We start from the raw sequence: 18051 nt of genomic DNA on the forward strand, positions 1-18051 counted from the left end.
AAAGAGAGAGAGAGAAAAAGAGAGAAAATATGTACAGGAGCAGGCCTTACAAAAACTCACACGCCATCTCCAATTGTGGCTGCCGGTGAGCGGGGGGATATCATCTATCAGTGGACAAATGTGGGGACGAGAATGCTGCTCCTCAAATGAAATAATATATCTTTGAAAGCCTACGCCCGCACCAGGCCTAAAGCCCATATATCAAGTCTGAGCGGCTGGTGGATCCGGTCCAGGGGCCATTAACCTCCCACCTGTTTCCCCCCCTGTCCTTCACCATGCACCCTTGCCCTTGGTGCCGCTCACAGGGCCTTGTTCATCTCCTCCCCCCCACCCAAGCAGCCCATCCTTCCCCAACACACCCCCGAGGCCCCCTCCCTGCCCCTCCCCAAGCCCTTATACTGCACGGTAATGTAAAGCAACACAAGGCCCGGTGGAATAATTCAAATGCAATGGACCAGGGACACAGTTACAAATCTGCAGCCGGGCCAGCAGGCTGCGGTCTCTGGGCCGTTTGTCAGAGAGTAACCCCGGCTGACCTGGAGCGGGACGGCACGCTGCTACTGGACGGATACGGCTGGTCTAGGAGGGGGGCTGAGATGGAGGGGAGGGGGATTGTGTGTGTGTGTGTGCTTGTGCATGTGTGTGAGAGTGTGTGTCAGGTGGATGGTGGCGATATAAATCGCCTTCAGGTTCACAGATCACATCCGCAACGCCTTATTAATTCCTGTAGATACGAGCTCTCTTGGAAATTACAGTCTCTAACCTGCACCTCTGAAATTGGACTGTCAGATAAAAAAAGAAAATAAGAAGTAGGGGGATGCGATGCATTTTACAAAAGTAAATTCATGTAATATTAATGGAGAGTGAAATCATACAGCCAGCTGCCAATGCGAACACCACACACTCTTCAGTCAAAACAAAAGTCAAAAATGCCAGAAAATGTGATGCTAAAGAAAAATCAGATTGCTGTCACTTGTTGTGCTGATGAACAGGTGCATCAGGAGAGTTAATCGAACCAATCTAAGGTTGTTCAAACTTCTCTGAAATTTCATCAGTAGTTTTGCAATTAGATATATCTTACTTTTAGTTAAGTGGTGCTTATTCCTTAATTCTTTCATCTGTAGGCCAGTTATTCAGTTAAACATTTTAAGTCTTACTATCCAGTAACAACTACATATTAGCAGTAATTACTACTGAAACCAGTATGTGAGGAACTGAAGTGTGGACAAACAGGTTGAGTTCAAGGGGTTAAAAAATGTCCTCAGTAAAGTATGAAAAATGCCATTTGATCTAATTAATACTATCTATTTAAACCTTATAGAGACTGTTAAGAAGACTCAATTCTAGGTGATAAAAAAATGAGGGTCACAGATAGCTCGACAGATAACAAGGTCAGGAACCCAGAGCTGTCCTCTCTGCTCTCTCCTCTCTCTCTCCTCTCCAGCTGCTTTTCCAATAAGCACGAGCCTCGCGGCTGGGTGCAACTCAGAGAACAAGGCCCTAATACAGTTCTGCATGGCTTAATGGCAGGACTGGTATTGTCATTCTCCTGGATGTGGAATGAAAAAAGAGAGGAGAACTTCGCCAAAATGTCCCAGAGCAGCCGTGAAAGGACAAAAATAAATGGCAGTGCCACATGTCAAGACATTGTAAGCTTGGCGCAGGTGACTTTTATCAGCTCAGAGGACTAAATATATGGATAGCGTTGCAGTATTACATCGCAGGTTCATTTACACTATGTTCTCTTTGATAAAATTTACCTTTGACAACATATTGTATGGTAAAAAATGCCACATATACTCAGAAGAATAATAAAAAGTGTGGTGAATCTGTGTATTTTGGTCCTATTGTGTAGTGAGGAAAAACATGCGCACGCATCCTATCCCGCTGAACAATGGCACAGAGTTCACAATGAAAAGAGTGATCTCTGTGGACGTGAATCACTCTCCACGTCTCTGCACTAACGACAGAGCCAGGAGAAGAGAGGCACGCAGCAGCCCTGAGACGGGACAGCCAGCAGGGGAAGAGTGCATCTGTTTCCCCCACCTCCCAGCGCCCAGCGCCCACCCTCAGAATGACACACACCAGCCATTACACACATACACACACTCACAGACAAACACACATTCACAGAAAAATATAAACAGACAGATATTGTTGTACCACTAAAGTTACTTTCTTTATTATAAATGCTTTTGAATTACTGACTTGAGTGTATAAGTTGTAGAATTCACACCGATAATATTTTAATTATTCTCTTGGTGTCTAATTTTACACCATTTAATCAACTGACAGTGAGAGCTAACTGGTGTATTTGCTGTTGTACTTAATGGTTAAAAACAAATTTTCCCATTTTGGACACTTTTTTCACTAGCTATATTTATTTTGATCAATATGTTTTATGTTATATGTTTATTATTTAGGATGGAATGCTCATCTGGATCAAAGAACACAACTGTATTGAATTAAATGTGTGTGCACTGATTTAGGAGACTTTTTAGTGAACATTACACCTAGTCCCTCAGTCTGTTACAATTAACACCAGTTAGCCATGGGGTTAGTTTTAATGTTGGCACTCCTGTCACCTTTGGTTGAATTGTTCATTAACAGCATGTACTGGAAACAAAGCACAGGTTTTCATTTGTAGCATAAGATGCTTGGGTTGTTTTTTTTTCCAATCTTGCTTAATTATATAAATGAATGAATAACCAAAAAGGAAAATGTGTAAGGTTATGCCATGCTCTCCCCTACTGCAGTAAAGGGCTGCACAACGTAACGTTTATTAATCTCACTTGCTGTGTCATCTGCAACACATTCAGAGACTTTGGCAAATCCCCTTTTAAAATCTGCTTCAGAGTAGGTGGAACACATGCATGTCTGTGCTGGGCATAGCAAAATCCATCAGCACATGGAATCCTAACACTCTTTGTGCCATCGTGTTTTCTATGTTTTCTTACTTAATAAAAGAATCAAGAAACTGCTTTTATTGTTCAATGCACAGCACTCATTTGTGAGTCGCTAAGGAAAGGAAACTGCTGAGAAAATGTGTATTGCTGTTTTGTTTGTTTGTGAAGCATATAACATGAAGGTTTATTAGAACATGTTCATTTTAATATGTAGAGAACATGACAACAGCATTAAACATTATATTATTAAAGTGGAAGACATATAAAAAGCAGAAACAGCCTTTTTTGCCTTTGTATTAAGGGTTAAATTGTGATCATAATAATAGCTTTTGCAATACTGTCATCGTTCACAAGATCCACCAGTTATAAATAATTTAAGTAATGCAAGTGTAATGCAGTCTTTAAAATGCATCTACACACCAACATATGTGACTAAAGAGGTTTACACAAAACAAGCACATAAACAAAGACCTGTTGATATTAGGACGCAGTATGTGTTATCGTTAAGGGTGTTAACTACTGTATAACGCTGTCATTATGGATGACCTCATTTAAGAATTATGACAGAGCACAGTCCACAGGGTAGATGTCTAAACTAACTGTAGAGGATAGTCAGGTTATAAAAGTACTACCTGAAAATTATCTTCAATTCCTGTCTCTCTAAACGGTCAGTAAAATAACTTAGAAGTTTACTCAGAAATCACTACATCTAACAAAAAGTTTCCAGAACTGTGGCTTTTCAATACCAGCACTGAAAAGCACAATAGATACATGCTCTCTGAGTTACATAAATCAAGAGCAAGGTAGGCTTATCCTGATTTTTATGTGATATTTTATGATTATTTTTAAGCACAAGCTAACTCTTGTCCAAGCTGTGAGACATAGCCACTGGAATGTTTCTCTCTTTTTCTCTTTTATTCATTTGAACACAATAGGGAGCTCTCTTTAGAGATCCCATCATGGCTAAATATTTATGAGTGCAGTAACGAAGTCCAACTTATGGAAACTAAATCTTTAAACACTTGGCAGACATTTCACACCCGGCTCTATTACCAGAGAAATTCTTTTGTTCTTACAAGACTAATAATAGTGTTGCAGATGAAGGTGTATTTATAGTCACCTTGCAGCCCCCTGGAACCTCTGACAAGCCTCATATTCACTTGCATTTCCTGTGTTTATTAAACTCTACCTGCAGCTTTGTTATTAACATGCTCAAAAGGACATTAAGCATCCCGTACAAACAAAAGTCAATGATAGATGCTTTTCCCCCAAAAGCTCCAGTTGTAACGCCTACTTTTCCACTGGATATGTGGTGCCACAAGTTAAAAGGTCACTCCGAACAGGCGACTGTCCAGTCAAGCCGTATTTGAGCATGTTTGTGCTTGTACCAGGTCACTGCTGACATGTACACACATTTTATCACTGTGTAATAAATCAGATGCAGAAAGCTCCTTCTATAATCATGGTTACTGTACTACACTATGTATCTTCATGGACAAATAAAAGCCAAGTACGCTCAAGATATTCCACCTACAAGGAACATTTTCTACACTGAAGAACTAGTGACATCCTTCACTACTCCAACAAAACAAGTTAAATTTAATTGTATAAACACATTTTCAGCTCCTGGCTCTGTCTACATCAACACCTAAATCACTTCTCTGGTATGGATGCATGATAATACTGAAATGAAATCAGTATCAACAGATATTTGCTTTAAAAAATCTGATCAGACAGATTTTTAAATTTCATTGAGGAAAGATTTAGTCAACTTTATAATGCAGATATTTAAACATGTACTTATGCTATGCTAGAAGCGCAAATTATTGAGGTGACGCTAGGCTAATGTGCTAAAATGTCTGTATTTAATTCATTTTAATGTATTTGTAACCCTCCACAAATAAGCGTTACTTCTGTCTGTTATTCTAATCCAGGTAGAGCTAGTCCCACTTTATATATTATATAAATATTTATGTATAAGTGCTGATATCAGCATCATGAAAAGTACGAACATTAAAAAATATTGGCTATCCGCAAGACGATAGCCTGTACAAAATCTATACCCCACAAATCCTGTATCGATGCATCCTGACTCTCTAGTGGGGGACTGATCTATGGATCTGTTAAAAATGTGTTAAATCTTAATACAAAAATGTGACAGAAAATAAAAGAAGGCAATAAAGATCATTGGATCTTCTGTTAAAAGCACATAACTGTATTTCTTTAGCATCAGTACTGTTGTCCTGTGGTCCCTCTCTCAGTAAAGCTCCTGATAGACAAAGCCTGTTGAAACAGGGAGGGATCCCCTTACACAGGCTTAAGCTTCAGCATCACAAAGCTTTCTGCTTAACAATAACCGTACAAGTATCCACTAATTAATGTCAGGAGTGTGGTCTGAGAAGCTAGCAGTGCTGCTTGCTCCAGCTTTTTTGTTTGTTCTGCTTTTTTTTTTTTTTTCGCTGTGCGATTTAGGGAGGGCACCTCGCTAAATGAGAGCCTTGCTAATTACAGCTTCATTGCTTCATGCCATTCACTAATGTCAAATGCAACAGCTACACCCTAGTACCTTTTAACAAGGGCTGTGCTAACCAATCAGCCAGGGTGAGAGAGTAGGCTAGTCATAACATGAAGGGGTGCTCCACCACTGTAAAAGGTGAAGTTCAGCCACAATTAAGAATAAATGATATGGACAGTCATTAGCCAAACACAATGCTAATACAAGCTGAAGTGAGGCTGGGCCGTTCTAGCGCCAGAAGGAGGGAATGGGCAGTAGAGGTCTATTGTTAATAGCATTGTGAAGAGGGTGACCATTACACATCATTACACAAAGAAAAGACTCTAAACTGAACATCCATCTCAAAATGAAGAGCTTCTGCTGGGCTTAGTCCATTTGCTCCAGTTAATGACCAGATGGAAATATATGGAAAATCTGGCTGGGTGTCTAAAAGGCTATAGGCGGGAAACAGTTTTCACTTTTTCATTTGAGAAAATGAACAAATATTGCTAACAAAAAGGCAGTCAGAACAGAGAGACTGAAAAAGCAAACATGACTAGGAGTAATAAAAGACGATGAAAATAATTGTAGAAAACAGGTGTCCAAAAAAATTCTTTTCCTCCCTTGAGTATGGTAGGTATTGTCTTATTTTTACAGGACGAGTTTGAGTTATTATTCATTTTCAGATTTGGCACAGCACTCATCAGCAAGTGGTTTAGAAACACAATGAGTGAGAATGAAGCCAGCGACATTTAGCTCTGAAAAACTCGAGAAGAGCTTCAAGTGAACACTGATATCAAAGCTCTTGTGGAAGTGGCCAGCAAAACACCTACTGTCATTTCAATCTAAACATATGTAACAAGTGCTAAACTGCTACTCTTTTCAATTTAGAAAATGTACACATTTTACAGTGTTCTATAAAACAAAAAACCTGAAAAATCTCTGTACATCATCCTAATCACTGCTTTGCTTGGCTGTCTGTTTTGAAACTGTATCTACATGCTTAATGTAAGGCTGAACTCTACAGATGAGAGAAGCATAAAGTCTAAAACCTTAAACGCTACACACTCAGCACTTTATGTGGAAAGATTAATGTCAACTAAAATAAAAGTTCAAGGAAGCCTAACAACAAGCATGAACTTATGTAGCAAAATGCCAAATATAGATGGCAACATGGCATCAAAACAACAAAAAACACAATGTATTATTGACATTAAACGAAATACATTACATATATCTATAAAGTCCATACCATCATAAAAGTTATTAACAAAACAAATTACTAATTGCTAGTGTATTTGAAATTCATGTAAGTACTATTTGATTTATAATAATAATTCAGCACAGTGATATAGGGTATATAAATCATTACTGCAACTGATAAATGGAGCTGTGGAACAGGGGCACATGCACCTCTTGCAGGAAAGCTAAAGAGAATAAACTGATTCATCTGGCTATGATATGAAATTTACGCATATAAGTGTAGTGAGTGCATGCATCACATACAAAACACTTCATTCCAGGAAGTGGACTGCAAGCTCCCTCCACAGCATCACTTTCATATTGCATGCTAAAACATCATACAATTTAATAGTCCACCTACCTTCAGTTCACGGAAGAAGATGCTGCTTCTGGCCCACTCCACGATGGAGAAGAGCGTCTGGTCAGCCATTTTGCACATGAGGCCGAAAGTGTTCAGTTTCTCGTGCTTGCCTCGGCTGGCCTGCTCCTGCTGAAGATAAGCCAGAATCTTGGCTTGAACCTGGGGCTCATCGGGTTCGCACTTCAGGAGCTCCACCACGAGGTGGGGAAAGCTGGGCGGTGAGCCCCCAGGGTATGCCTCCACGTAGGGGTAGCCCATGAGGGACTCAGGCGAGCTTGTGTAAGGGTCGGGGTATTCGGACTTGATGGTGCGGCTCTGGAAGTGGCCATAAGCTTGGTAGCCCTGCAGGCCTCCTGCATGGGGGGGCATGGCCATGCTGACCGGGGAGGTAACAAATGGGCTACGGTCATAGTCTGCGGGCGGCAGGCCAGCACTGGATGAGCTGTGGTGATGGTGGTGGTGGTGGTGGTGGTGATGGTGGCTAAGCGGGAGCCCCTTAGAGGCTGAGTGAATGTTCTGGATGGCTGAGGAGATGGTAAGGTCAGCCGGCACAGTCTGCATGGCTTGCGTCATGGCCTCCAGCTTCAGACCATTAGCTCGGATCAGAGCCTTCTTCTGCTGCTTCAATGCCCGGTCCCGCTTGTACATGGGGCCGAACTTGTTGCGGCCACCGCGCATACGGTCGGCCCTCACGGCTTGGCCAAAAAAGAGGGAAGACAAATACTTGTCACTGTATGAACTTTACATGACTAATACAACATGAAATGATATAAAATGCGAGGGATAATTTGGGAGGCTAAAGTCAGTAATATATCAATTCAGTTAAAACCGGCTTTATAAATGAAACATTTGCATATGTTTGTAATACAGAAATGTAACTAAATATAAAGGAAACAAATAATTAAATAAATATCATTTTATTTGTCAGACTAAAACGGTGTTAGGAAGCATGTATGCTTTATGCTAACTCACATAATAATCTTCACAGTCTGCTCAGTTGTAATTTGGTAGTACACTTTTTGGCTTTAGTCACTCTACAGCCTGTATTTTGAATTGCACCATATCTACCTTAAGGCATTTTCAAAACTATTCAGATCTGGCCATGCTGAAGGACACAAATTGTTCACCACACTGAAAAGACACAGGTCACATGCTGAAAAATATGATTTCAAACCAAAGGCAGCCAACGTCAGGCAGACAGGATAATCATTAGGGTAAATAAATGAAGGCAGAGCCGAAGCCCAGCAGAGCTCTGATCTCTGCCATGGGGCGGCACACTCCACTTCAGCCTGCTGGACCACATGTTAATTATTTATGCTTAATTATTTCTCTTTTATGCCGCTTAGTGTCGCAGGTGGATGGCTGGAGGATCCAACCTCCTTTTATACACAGACACACCAACCGGGCATATAAACACGCGCACACACTCACCACACACACACCAGGACCCAACCAGTGTGAGCTCACTTGTTAGAACAGCCCTCTAATAACTAGAACACACGCCAGTGCAGGAGAAAATTAAATGAATACAACAATTAAAAGAAAAAAGCAGAGTCCAGCAGCTGCCTTGGGAGTGATTTTAATGGTCCCTGTCACAGCGGTGTGTGTGTGAGCTAGCGTGTGTGTCTGTGTGTGTTTGTGTGTGTCACTATGCGTCTGATCTAAGGGAGAGCTGAGTGAGACTGAGAGCCGGCAGCGGTGGTGAGGAGCGTTGTCGCGGCGACCCTGCGAACAATCCCCATGATGCCCCAATAACCACGAAACCCCAAGACAATAGAGATGTGGATTTTTTGTCAAGCATTAATGTGACTGTTAAAAATTTATCCTGTCCAAAAAAAAAAACCAAAAAAACAATCTATCTATTATACATTATTGTAGCAACTTTAAGTATTAATGATTCTGAGTAACAGGGTAATTAATGAGATGGAAACTAATAGTTGGTCCTTTTGGGAAATCACAATTAGATGTGGACCAGGGACTCAGATCACAAATGCATGATTCCTCCTCCTGTGCCCCCTTCAACCCTCCTTCCCCCACACCCAACCCCCTCTCTTTTTTCTCTCTACTAAGATTTTTTTCCAGTGTCTAATTAAACAAGGTTATTTACATGCGTGTCATACTGATTTCTTTGCCCTAAGAAAGAAGGGGGGAGTTAAAGGTCCTCTCTTTTGTGTGCATATGCACCAGCATTTGTCTGTTTATGGCTGTATGGATCCATGAACTTTGTATGTATATGTACAGATCCCCATGAACCTGTATGTCTGTTTGTGTGTACTTGCTGTCTGAGTACACTTACTTATTTGTATGTGTGTCTGCATGTACTCTGTTAATCCTCAGACAGGTCTTGTACAAGCAGACTAGTGTGGAGGCAAGCCAGTGCGCTTCTGCTTATTGGCTGATTTATGTGTGTTTAATATACAGGAATATTAAGTGTTGCTTGGGCGAGGATGGCTGTCCTATCACAGGCATATGAATGCCTCCCCTGGCTGGCTCCTGACACACTGTTTGTCATGTCTGCTGGAGCCCTACTTCGAAAGCGCGATATTCCACGCACACACATGAATAGCTATGATACCTATGCATAAGTAATGGGACAGCAAGCTGCCTCTCCATGGCGGCCTCCGAGAGGCGAGACACTCGGGCTGGTTCTCACTCCGAAAAATGACAAAGTGCTCGATGCAGAGGCTGGGGCTCATTTTGAATATCCATTCCCACGTGTTGTGAGATGCTTTGATTCATGGAGGTACTTAATATGGCTAACAGACGTTTGATGAAATTGAAATCATTTTATGCTCCGCTGTGCACAACATTGCTCACAAATGGAATGAATAAACTCTCGCTCTCGCCTATTCTACTTCCTTAACTTTCTTGCCTGTGATAGCATGGAGGTAAACAAAGTCTCTGCATCTCATCCTTAATCTCTAGCTAAGACCGACATCAAGGATGAGGGGGCAGGTCGAGATAATCCATGAGAAGACACAACACACAAGACGTATCGCTAATGAAACATATTTTTAGACAATTCAGCACAGCTAGGACAAAAAGTCGCCATTGCTTATCAATACTGATAATGTGACTTCTATGGAGACAGGGAAGGACATCAGTCTGTGTTTGGCAGATATGGTAAAATTTCATTAATTAAATGAATAGCTATAATTAACCTGTTAAAAGCTATACATACTCAGAAATGGCTCTGATATCACATATAATCCTAATAATCAATAATCACACATTATTTATTTCAAAAGACTTCTTCGTGAATTCAACGTGCTTTTATAGTATAAAATATTAGCTGGCCATGTTATAGTTACAAATACATAGTTGCTATCTTATGAACTGTTATATTACCCTATCTATATATCTATATAATTATAACTCAGCTAATTTTCTGGTCCTGTTAGATTAAAATCACGTAAATGTACATTTTTAACAAATATTTCAAATTTATGATTCCAAGAGCCTTCTTGGTCAGTAAGAACTGTTGCTTTGCTGTAGAATGTTTGAGAAATGTTGCAATGAGTCTGCCCTGCCAGGCCGTGGGGAGAGTGCCGCCTAGCTCTCATTTCCCCGGACATCTCTGACAGGATGCTGGAGGGCCTCAGAACCCGCTGCTAGAAAATGCCTGCAAATCAAAGCCGGCTAGCTTTAAAATGACATCACTGGAAATTCTGCCCTCCAGCAATTACACAATTAATAGTCATTGGAGTCCTGATTTTACATACTAAGAGGAAGTCAGCAAAGGGCTTAAACTTTCAGATTTTAAACTTGTCAGAGCATTTCAAAACAGTCTGAGGAAAGCTAGCCTGTTCAGGCTCTGCCATACCGACTTTAGTGAATCTGTTTCAGTTTCAAGTTACAATAAGAAGCAGAGCCTAGCGAAAAAACCAAGTGTCTTTCTTACCTTCCAGCTTCATGCCGACGTTCAGGCACTTCTGGAAGCGGCAGTAGGGGCAACGCTTACGCTGGGTTTTGTCTATCTGACAGCTCTGGTTCTCGATGCATGTGTAGCGTTTGTTGTTCTGCACCGTGCGCTTGAAGAAACCCTGCCGAGGAGGATGAATGAAGATGTCAAACACCTGACCCTCGACATTTGTTAATGTGCTATTCAGCCACGGACAAACAATGCACACACACATTCATTTTCATTTACACAGGACTAAAGGGTGAAACACACTCAAGGCCACACAAGTTGATGCATATGAAAAGAGAGCCAGAGGCCAACAAATGCTTACCAGCCAACGCTTGCTTGTATAAACACAAACATAGACACACACACACACACACACACACACACACACACACACACAAACTGACATGTGCATACACATACACTGACATGAGTAAACAGGAACAAAGTCAAAAACTCAAATTTGAGATATCCCCTAAATAACTCTCCACAGAGGATGGACATCCTAATGGTTACTGTTAACTATCACACATTTTACAAACCCACTTTCACAGGAGCTACATGTAGCATTCCCTAAAATAAAAAGTACTTTCTGCTACATTAAGCCCAATGGCACTGTAATAGAAAACAACTGTCCACATCTATAGTGCTACTGGATAAACCCAGAAACTGGCTGTTGTCACACAATAATGTATATGATTTTAGGTCTAATTTTACTGTATTGTTTCCCATGGGCACCTACAACACACAACAGATTAAATTTCAGTCTAACTTATTATATTTTAATAAATGTCTTTGTTAACAAATAACAAATATCATACAGTTAATATTATTCAATGTCCACATAAATCTATTTTAAAATTCCTAACACTGAAATTTCTGATTAACTGCAGCCAAATTACTTTCAGCTCTGCAGAGGCAGAGATATCTTAAAAATGCATAATATATAGTGTCTCCACCATCTCAGCTCTTCTTATTCATACATTAAAAATAAGTGTAAAAATCCAATAAATAATATCCATAATTTACAGTGTCTGAATTACAAGATTTCATCTATAACAGGGCTGAATTCATTTTCAGAGCAGAAGAAAATCAAATGGGAAAAAGCATTAACTTATTCTAGATCAACACCATAGGGAGAGTTGTTAAACCTGCCCCATTTTGATCTGAAACGATCAATATTGCATAGAACTCTCTCACTCTCTGTTAAACACACACACACACACACACACACACACACACACACACACACACACACACACACACACACACACACACAGCAGTTCTGCATTCCTCTATGCAGTGCCTCAAAACTAAAAATCTAAAAATAATTTTGGCTCTACAGCTAAAGCCACTCTGCCATTCGATTATCCCACTGACAATTTTTATTTCCTACAGTGTTTGAAATATGCAACTGTAACGAAAAAGCATGGGCCAATGACTGTATGTAATGGGCTCCTATGACCTCTGGTAGGGCTGCTGATTTCTATTAAAGCACATACATGAGCCAAACTCAAATAATTTCCTGGTTACAGCTCAGAGAGAAAACATATGTCAAAAAATAAATAAAACACAGAATACAAACAAATCAAATAATATGCTAGTAAAATATGGATGAATGAAACAAAGCAGCATCAAAGTGTATTCCATAGTGCAACTTAGATATGTAAGAATTATATTTCTGTTGCAGATGTTTTTCTAACTTTTAAACATAATGCTATATATTTATTTGAAAGGAAAACTCACTTGGGTGAGTGCATACAAAAATGGAGTTCTTCTTCATATGTCTGTGTACTGATCTCCTAAACTCTCAACATCTGGATTTTCCAAGAACATCCCACTACTCTACATCACATTCCCCTCAAAGTCCATACGATATCTCGATGTAAAGACTGAGACAACATTCGGGTTAACAGAAATTAAAATCACCCTCACTCAACTATCTTGACATCTCTGAATGACAAACTATGCATGACATCAAGTTCATCGCCTCATAACACCTGATAACCTATGCAACTCTGCAAGAGATCCACATGACATGTACTTTAACAAACCGGCGCTTTGAACGGCGCCGTCTCAGCAGATTTCTCCTGAAGCCTGAGCTCTTTTCGTTATTTCTCTAATATTAACTGCATAGAAGAGCACCACACACCTTGCAGCTCTCACAGGTGAGCAAACCGTAGTGATACCCGGACACCTTGTCTCCGCATACGGGACACATCTCGTCCAAGTCTTCGTCGTAAGAGTAGTCCATCATTTTAAACTGAGGGGCTGGAAAAGCACAAACATCACAAGCAAAGCATAAGGTCAGAGATACAACAAGAATCTCTTTAGAATGAATTTCTTCTCACAGCCTGCTATTTTACAAACCATGCAACTAACAGAAGGTTTTGCAGCATACCATTTAGACATGGGTTAAGCTTCCACACATCCTACTGTAGCCTACAGTTGTACGAAAATACAAGTGGAAAAAAAAAGTTTGTCTGAAGGAAATAGCAGCTAAAGTCTGGTCTAGTGTGGAGGATGGTCGTAGCCAGGGCAAACATCCCTTTCAATCTCGTTAATATTCATGATGGCTGATAAATTGGAGGCAGAAGCTCTGGAGTTGGAATGGAGGAGCTTTTAGCCACAAGGCAAAGGAAAGCACAGCAGCACTTTTAACCACGGGCTCATGTGTGCAAGCAAATTAACACATCTACTCCAACGCTTCTCCCTCCACACTTTAGGTCGAAGCCTCTGCATGTTCCCGTATCTGCTGTTTCTCTTATTTCATCTTTACTGTGTGTGATGCTGACGGGCTCATGTGTCGACGCCGTGCTCACTTAGAAAGCGTGAACCGCAGAAATGCACTCAAAGCTTTTTGCAACACATTAATATTCACGTGGTGAAAAAACGTATTTTTTTCCATAAAACAGAGTGGGTGGACTTGCGCTGCTATCTCGCTAATTTAAACTGTTTGCGAGGCCAAGACATGAGCCTTCAGAAAAGAAACACATAAGAAATAAAACTAAATTCGTTCGTTGTGTACATGGCAGCGTTTAATTGCTTTACAGTCTGTAATCTCCGTCGTGTATTAATGATTACCGAGCAATGCTAGTTTTAACCGCGCCGAGAGTAAAACGGGGAGCTTTTAATAGGAGAACACTGCGCGCGCTCTGAAATGCAACAAGTTTTTTTCTGCTCCTTTTTGTTTACTCGAAATAGAAATTCTGACACATACCGCCAATTCTTTCAGAGTTTTAGTGATGTTTACAACTTTTTACAGCCAGGAATCGCCTTTTAAACACTTCTTTCAACAAATCGAATATTCTGCACTGGTTTAACTTAGCGCAAAAAAATGAAAGACGAATTTTCCTTCGAGTAAAGAACAACATTTTAACAGCTAAAGAAACTCAGGTCTACAATTGATTTTTAAGCTGAAGTTTAGTTCAGTCCTCACAGCGCTTTAAATCAACTTTCAACCCCTGAGTGACTGAAAGACGCACAAACAGCGCAGCACTAAACCTGCTGCTCATCTGCAAGAACTTACATATGTATGCACGTTTATTTACAAAGCGTTTCAGTATAATTAAGTCAATAAAAAAGTACTGAAGAAAAAAAAATTAAAATCACGTTTTTAACGCTGCCACGCGCTCATGTAGCAAAATATTGTATTCAATCTCTCTTTTTACTTTGTGGTAATTATGAAGTCAGTGCAATAAAAAGCCAATTTAAAAGTCATTAGGCCTAAAATTTGTGTTCTATACTGAAACCATAACCACCAACTTCACTTCACTACTGACATTTTTGATTGTCGAGTGGATTAAAAATAAGCAAAATCACCACCAAATCGCTTAATTTTCCTGCTTTGCAGAAGCAAATGGCGTGACAAAGTAAAAGAATCTGTCTACATCAAGCACCGCTCTCTGAAACATGGAACTGACTTTTGTCAGTTTGAGCTTAGAACCTTTGCAACAAAAGTTAACGCAGACAAAGACAAAACAACCATGCAAAAAGACACGATTCGCCAAACTCCAAGATAAACTACGACAAACCCCGGTGGAGAAGGGTTAAAAGACACCCCGAGGGTCCTACTTTGACTTTCAATAGTGCCACGACGCACTATGAAGCCTCACTGACAGCAACATCTGCCCCGTGTGCTCCGTGATTTTGGCCTCGGCCAAAAAGGAAACCGCAGTTTCACACGTTGCCCCACAATACTACGCGCTCTCCGCGGCCTCCTTACCTTGCATGTTTCCAGGCATGTGGTGGCCCTGTTCCCCATGCGACCGAGCGAGTCCCAGAGAGTCTGACTCGACTTTGGGCAGCATGACAGCTCCGCAAAGCCGAAGGGGACCCGCCGCTCCGCCCGGTGATCCACCTGGACGCGACAGCACACACCAGAGAGGCTCACAACAGTCCACAAAATCCCCTGCGTTATCCCTACACCTCAGCGCGGGGAGTGCTGACTAGTCTCTTTCCCTCTTAGCTACAGCCGACCGGTGAGTGAGTTCATGCTGAGGAGACGGACATCTAGCTACTGCACATCAACACTAACACAGCACGAGCCGAGCGGTGAGAGGCTAAAGACACTGAGGAAAATAGCTCGAGGTGCGCAAAGTGACGAGTTTTACCCTCACCGGCTAAGAGTTAACGAGATTTCCGAGCTAGTAGCCTAAACCCCCCAAAAACGGCGCGTCGTCAGGCTCGTCCACGGAGCAGTCTAACCGGGAGTTGGCGGACTGTGATGAAGTTTTCTCAGCGTTGGCTCGGACTCGCCGGCCCCCCTCTGCCCGCCGTGCGCTGATGTGAACTTCAAACCCCGCTGCTCTCACCGCTTTGTTTACGCCGCACCAACGCCGCTTCGGCCAATAAGCGCTTCGTTCGCCTCGCTGACGTCACGCCCCCCAACCAATCACCGTGCCAAGGAGAGCGGCGGCGCTTCTGCCCCTTTTCTCGCCCGGAACACAGCGGCGCGGACGCGGCGTAATGATGGAGCTCAAAGCGCTGGGAAAACGCCGGGACGCACCAGACACAAAACAAGGTTTATGATGTGCAGTGAGAGAACAACAGCTCTGGAGGTACGTCAGCCAGAGCTGAGATAACCGGTGTAACTACCTATCACAAGTGTGCGTATTAATTCAGCCATATGACACAGAGTGAGTGGGACTTTGGAAATCAGTGCAAACAAATAAAAAAAGCTCAAGTTAAAGTAAAACTATACGGCAAAGGTCATGAATCAAAGTGGCAGGAAAGCCTAGTGAAGTCAAATATATTTCTAATGAAGTTCAAGCGAATTTCTAATGGCGCAAATTTCAACCACAACTGATCATTTATGTCTCAGAAATAAAAACGGGATAGCGCCCACATATGCATGGATTTATCAAGATGTGATCACAGTGTCTGAACTAAGCAGGTCTATGGAAAACGTGTATAAAGGCACCAAGTTTTATTTCTTTCAGACTCATTTTGCTTAAGGAAACTGTACAGTATATGTTTGCATGCCAAAAGCAACATTCGTGCAGATAACTTCATATTTTTTCTGACTATCCCAACGTGAAATTAAGTCGCAGCCTACAGCCGAACAGAGTCACTGAGTTTTCCCACAAACGCACACAGGAGAGACACACAGACTCAGGAAAAGGAAAAATTAAGTGCCACACGTTGAAGCCTCTCAAGTTCACGGAGGCTCCGCGCTGATCAGCCGTATCAAACGCGCCGCTTCCACGTGCTGATAATTTAAGCCAGCACGAAAAAAAAAAAAAACACACTTCGAGATGAACTTTCGAAATCATTCTCAAGGGTGTCGTTATAAGCCAAGCTGCTATTAAAACAGATGCGTTTACTTGTTCACATATGGCGCACTAAATGTGTCGAATTGCACCAGCGTGTCATAATAATAATAATAATAAATACTAATACTACTAATAATAAGACAAAATGAATAATAATAATTTCCATACCAAAGTAAATAATTTAAAATGACAAGATAACAATAATTTCGGAAATGCCAAACTTGTATCAGCGCAAAAGCAACAAAAGGTGTTTTAAATGTCACAACACAAAACAACCAAAACAACAGTTTAGCCTTTCGCCAAAATAATAATAATGAACTAAAATTTTCACTTGTAGTCATTCATATCAGAATAAAGGGACAGCCTGCCGTTTTCACGGGCCTTTAAACAGTCCAACACCACAAAATGTTCAGCCCTTTCACAGCATGTGGACTCACTCCGCATCACTTCTGCTCTGTGGAAATGTTTCAGCGTAATTAAAATAAGCTGCCGCGTGTCCTTTATAGCTTGCAGGCTAAATCCTGAACTCCATACGCTAAAGCTCAGTGAAAGTCTGGCCTGCTCTCTCTCGACCAGAGGCTCTTCAGAGCCGACACGAGCGCTTATAACAGCTCTTACTTGCTCTGAAATCTGCCCCAGGCTAACTAGCCTACTTACCTAAATTTGCCCCATCCTCACTGGACTCACCTGGTCCTACTTCACTCACAGGACTTGAAGACATAGCACGCTTAAAGTTTAAAAACCCCAGCGGCCGCTCAGTTAAGGTGGGGAAACTAAACTCTACTTCAGAAGTTTTGTCATTTTTCCGTCCTCCCTCACGGGCGGAGAGAGCTGTGAGTTTGACTGGTTCACAGCTCCATGTTCACAGGTGAGGGAAAGTATGGTTAACAGCTCGAGTCGCCTCTCGCGCCTCCTTCCCGCGCTAATCAACAGCGTCCAAACACCTTGCTCGCTGACTGGCCCGTCCGAGTCACGTGGTGCCGGCCTCATCGATAACGACCAGTTATAAAGTGACACACGAGTAGATAAGAGCGAGCTGACGGATAGCGATGGAGGAATGATTAACCGGTGGGAAGAGTGAAGTAAAACTGTTATCCGAGGGAAGGTGGTAAAAAACGAGATCAAAAGACGAAGCAACAGGTGAAGAGAGAATATACGCACACTTTGAACTGTTTCGACAATCATTCTGAAGACATTTCTTGATTTTCTTCTTGTTTTCTTGCTATTTTGAAGAACCTGGTTCTTCAAGTGCAGATCTGAATAGATCAGGATAGCAGAGGTGTACATAATTCTTTAGTAGGAGCACAGGAAGCCTAGATAATGAACTGATAAAAGATGTGACATGGAAGGACAGTACACAAAGAATC

The 18051-nt window shown here is 41.5% G+C and overlaps 1 protein-coding gene across 3 annotated transcripts in view; it reads right to left on the reverse strand.

Annotated features, from left to right (window-relative positions):
* nr5a2 (nuclear receptor subfamily 5, group A, member 2) overlaps nt 1–17567 on the reverse strand; it is a 51530-nt gene extending 33963 nt beyond the window's left edge. The window contains exons 1-5 of one of the 3 annotated variants that reach the window (XM_017702395.2): nt 17342–17567; nt 15136–15270; nt 13063–13181; nt 10905–11046; nt 7004–7698 (exon numbers count right to left, since the gene is read on the reverse strand). In XM_017702395.2, coding sequence (XP_017557884.1) covers nt 7004–7698; nt 10905–11046; nt 13063–13181; nt 15136–15270; nt 17342–17405 — 1155 coding nt within the window. In that variant the 5' untranslated portion in view covers nt 17406–17567. The remainder of the gene's footprint in view (nt 1–7003; nt 7699–10904; nt 11047–13062; nt 13182–15135; nt 15271–17341) is intronic. The other 2 variants (XM_017702396.2, XM_017702397.2) reach the window with 2 other exon arrangements.
* Between the last annotated feature and the right edge of the window lie 484 nt (nt 17568–18051).

Source organism: Pygocentrus nattereri, chromosome 15 (genome assembly GCF_015220715.1).
Source record: "Pygocentrus nattereri isolate fPygNat1 chromosome 15, fPygNat1.pri, whole genome shotgun sequence".
NCBI classification, from domain to species: domain Eukaryota; kingdom Metazoa; phylum Chordata; class Actinopteri; order Characiformes; family Serrasalmidae; genus Pygocentrus; species Pygocentrus nattereri.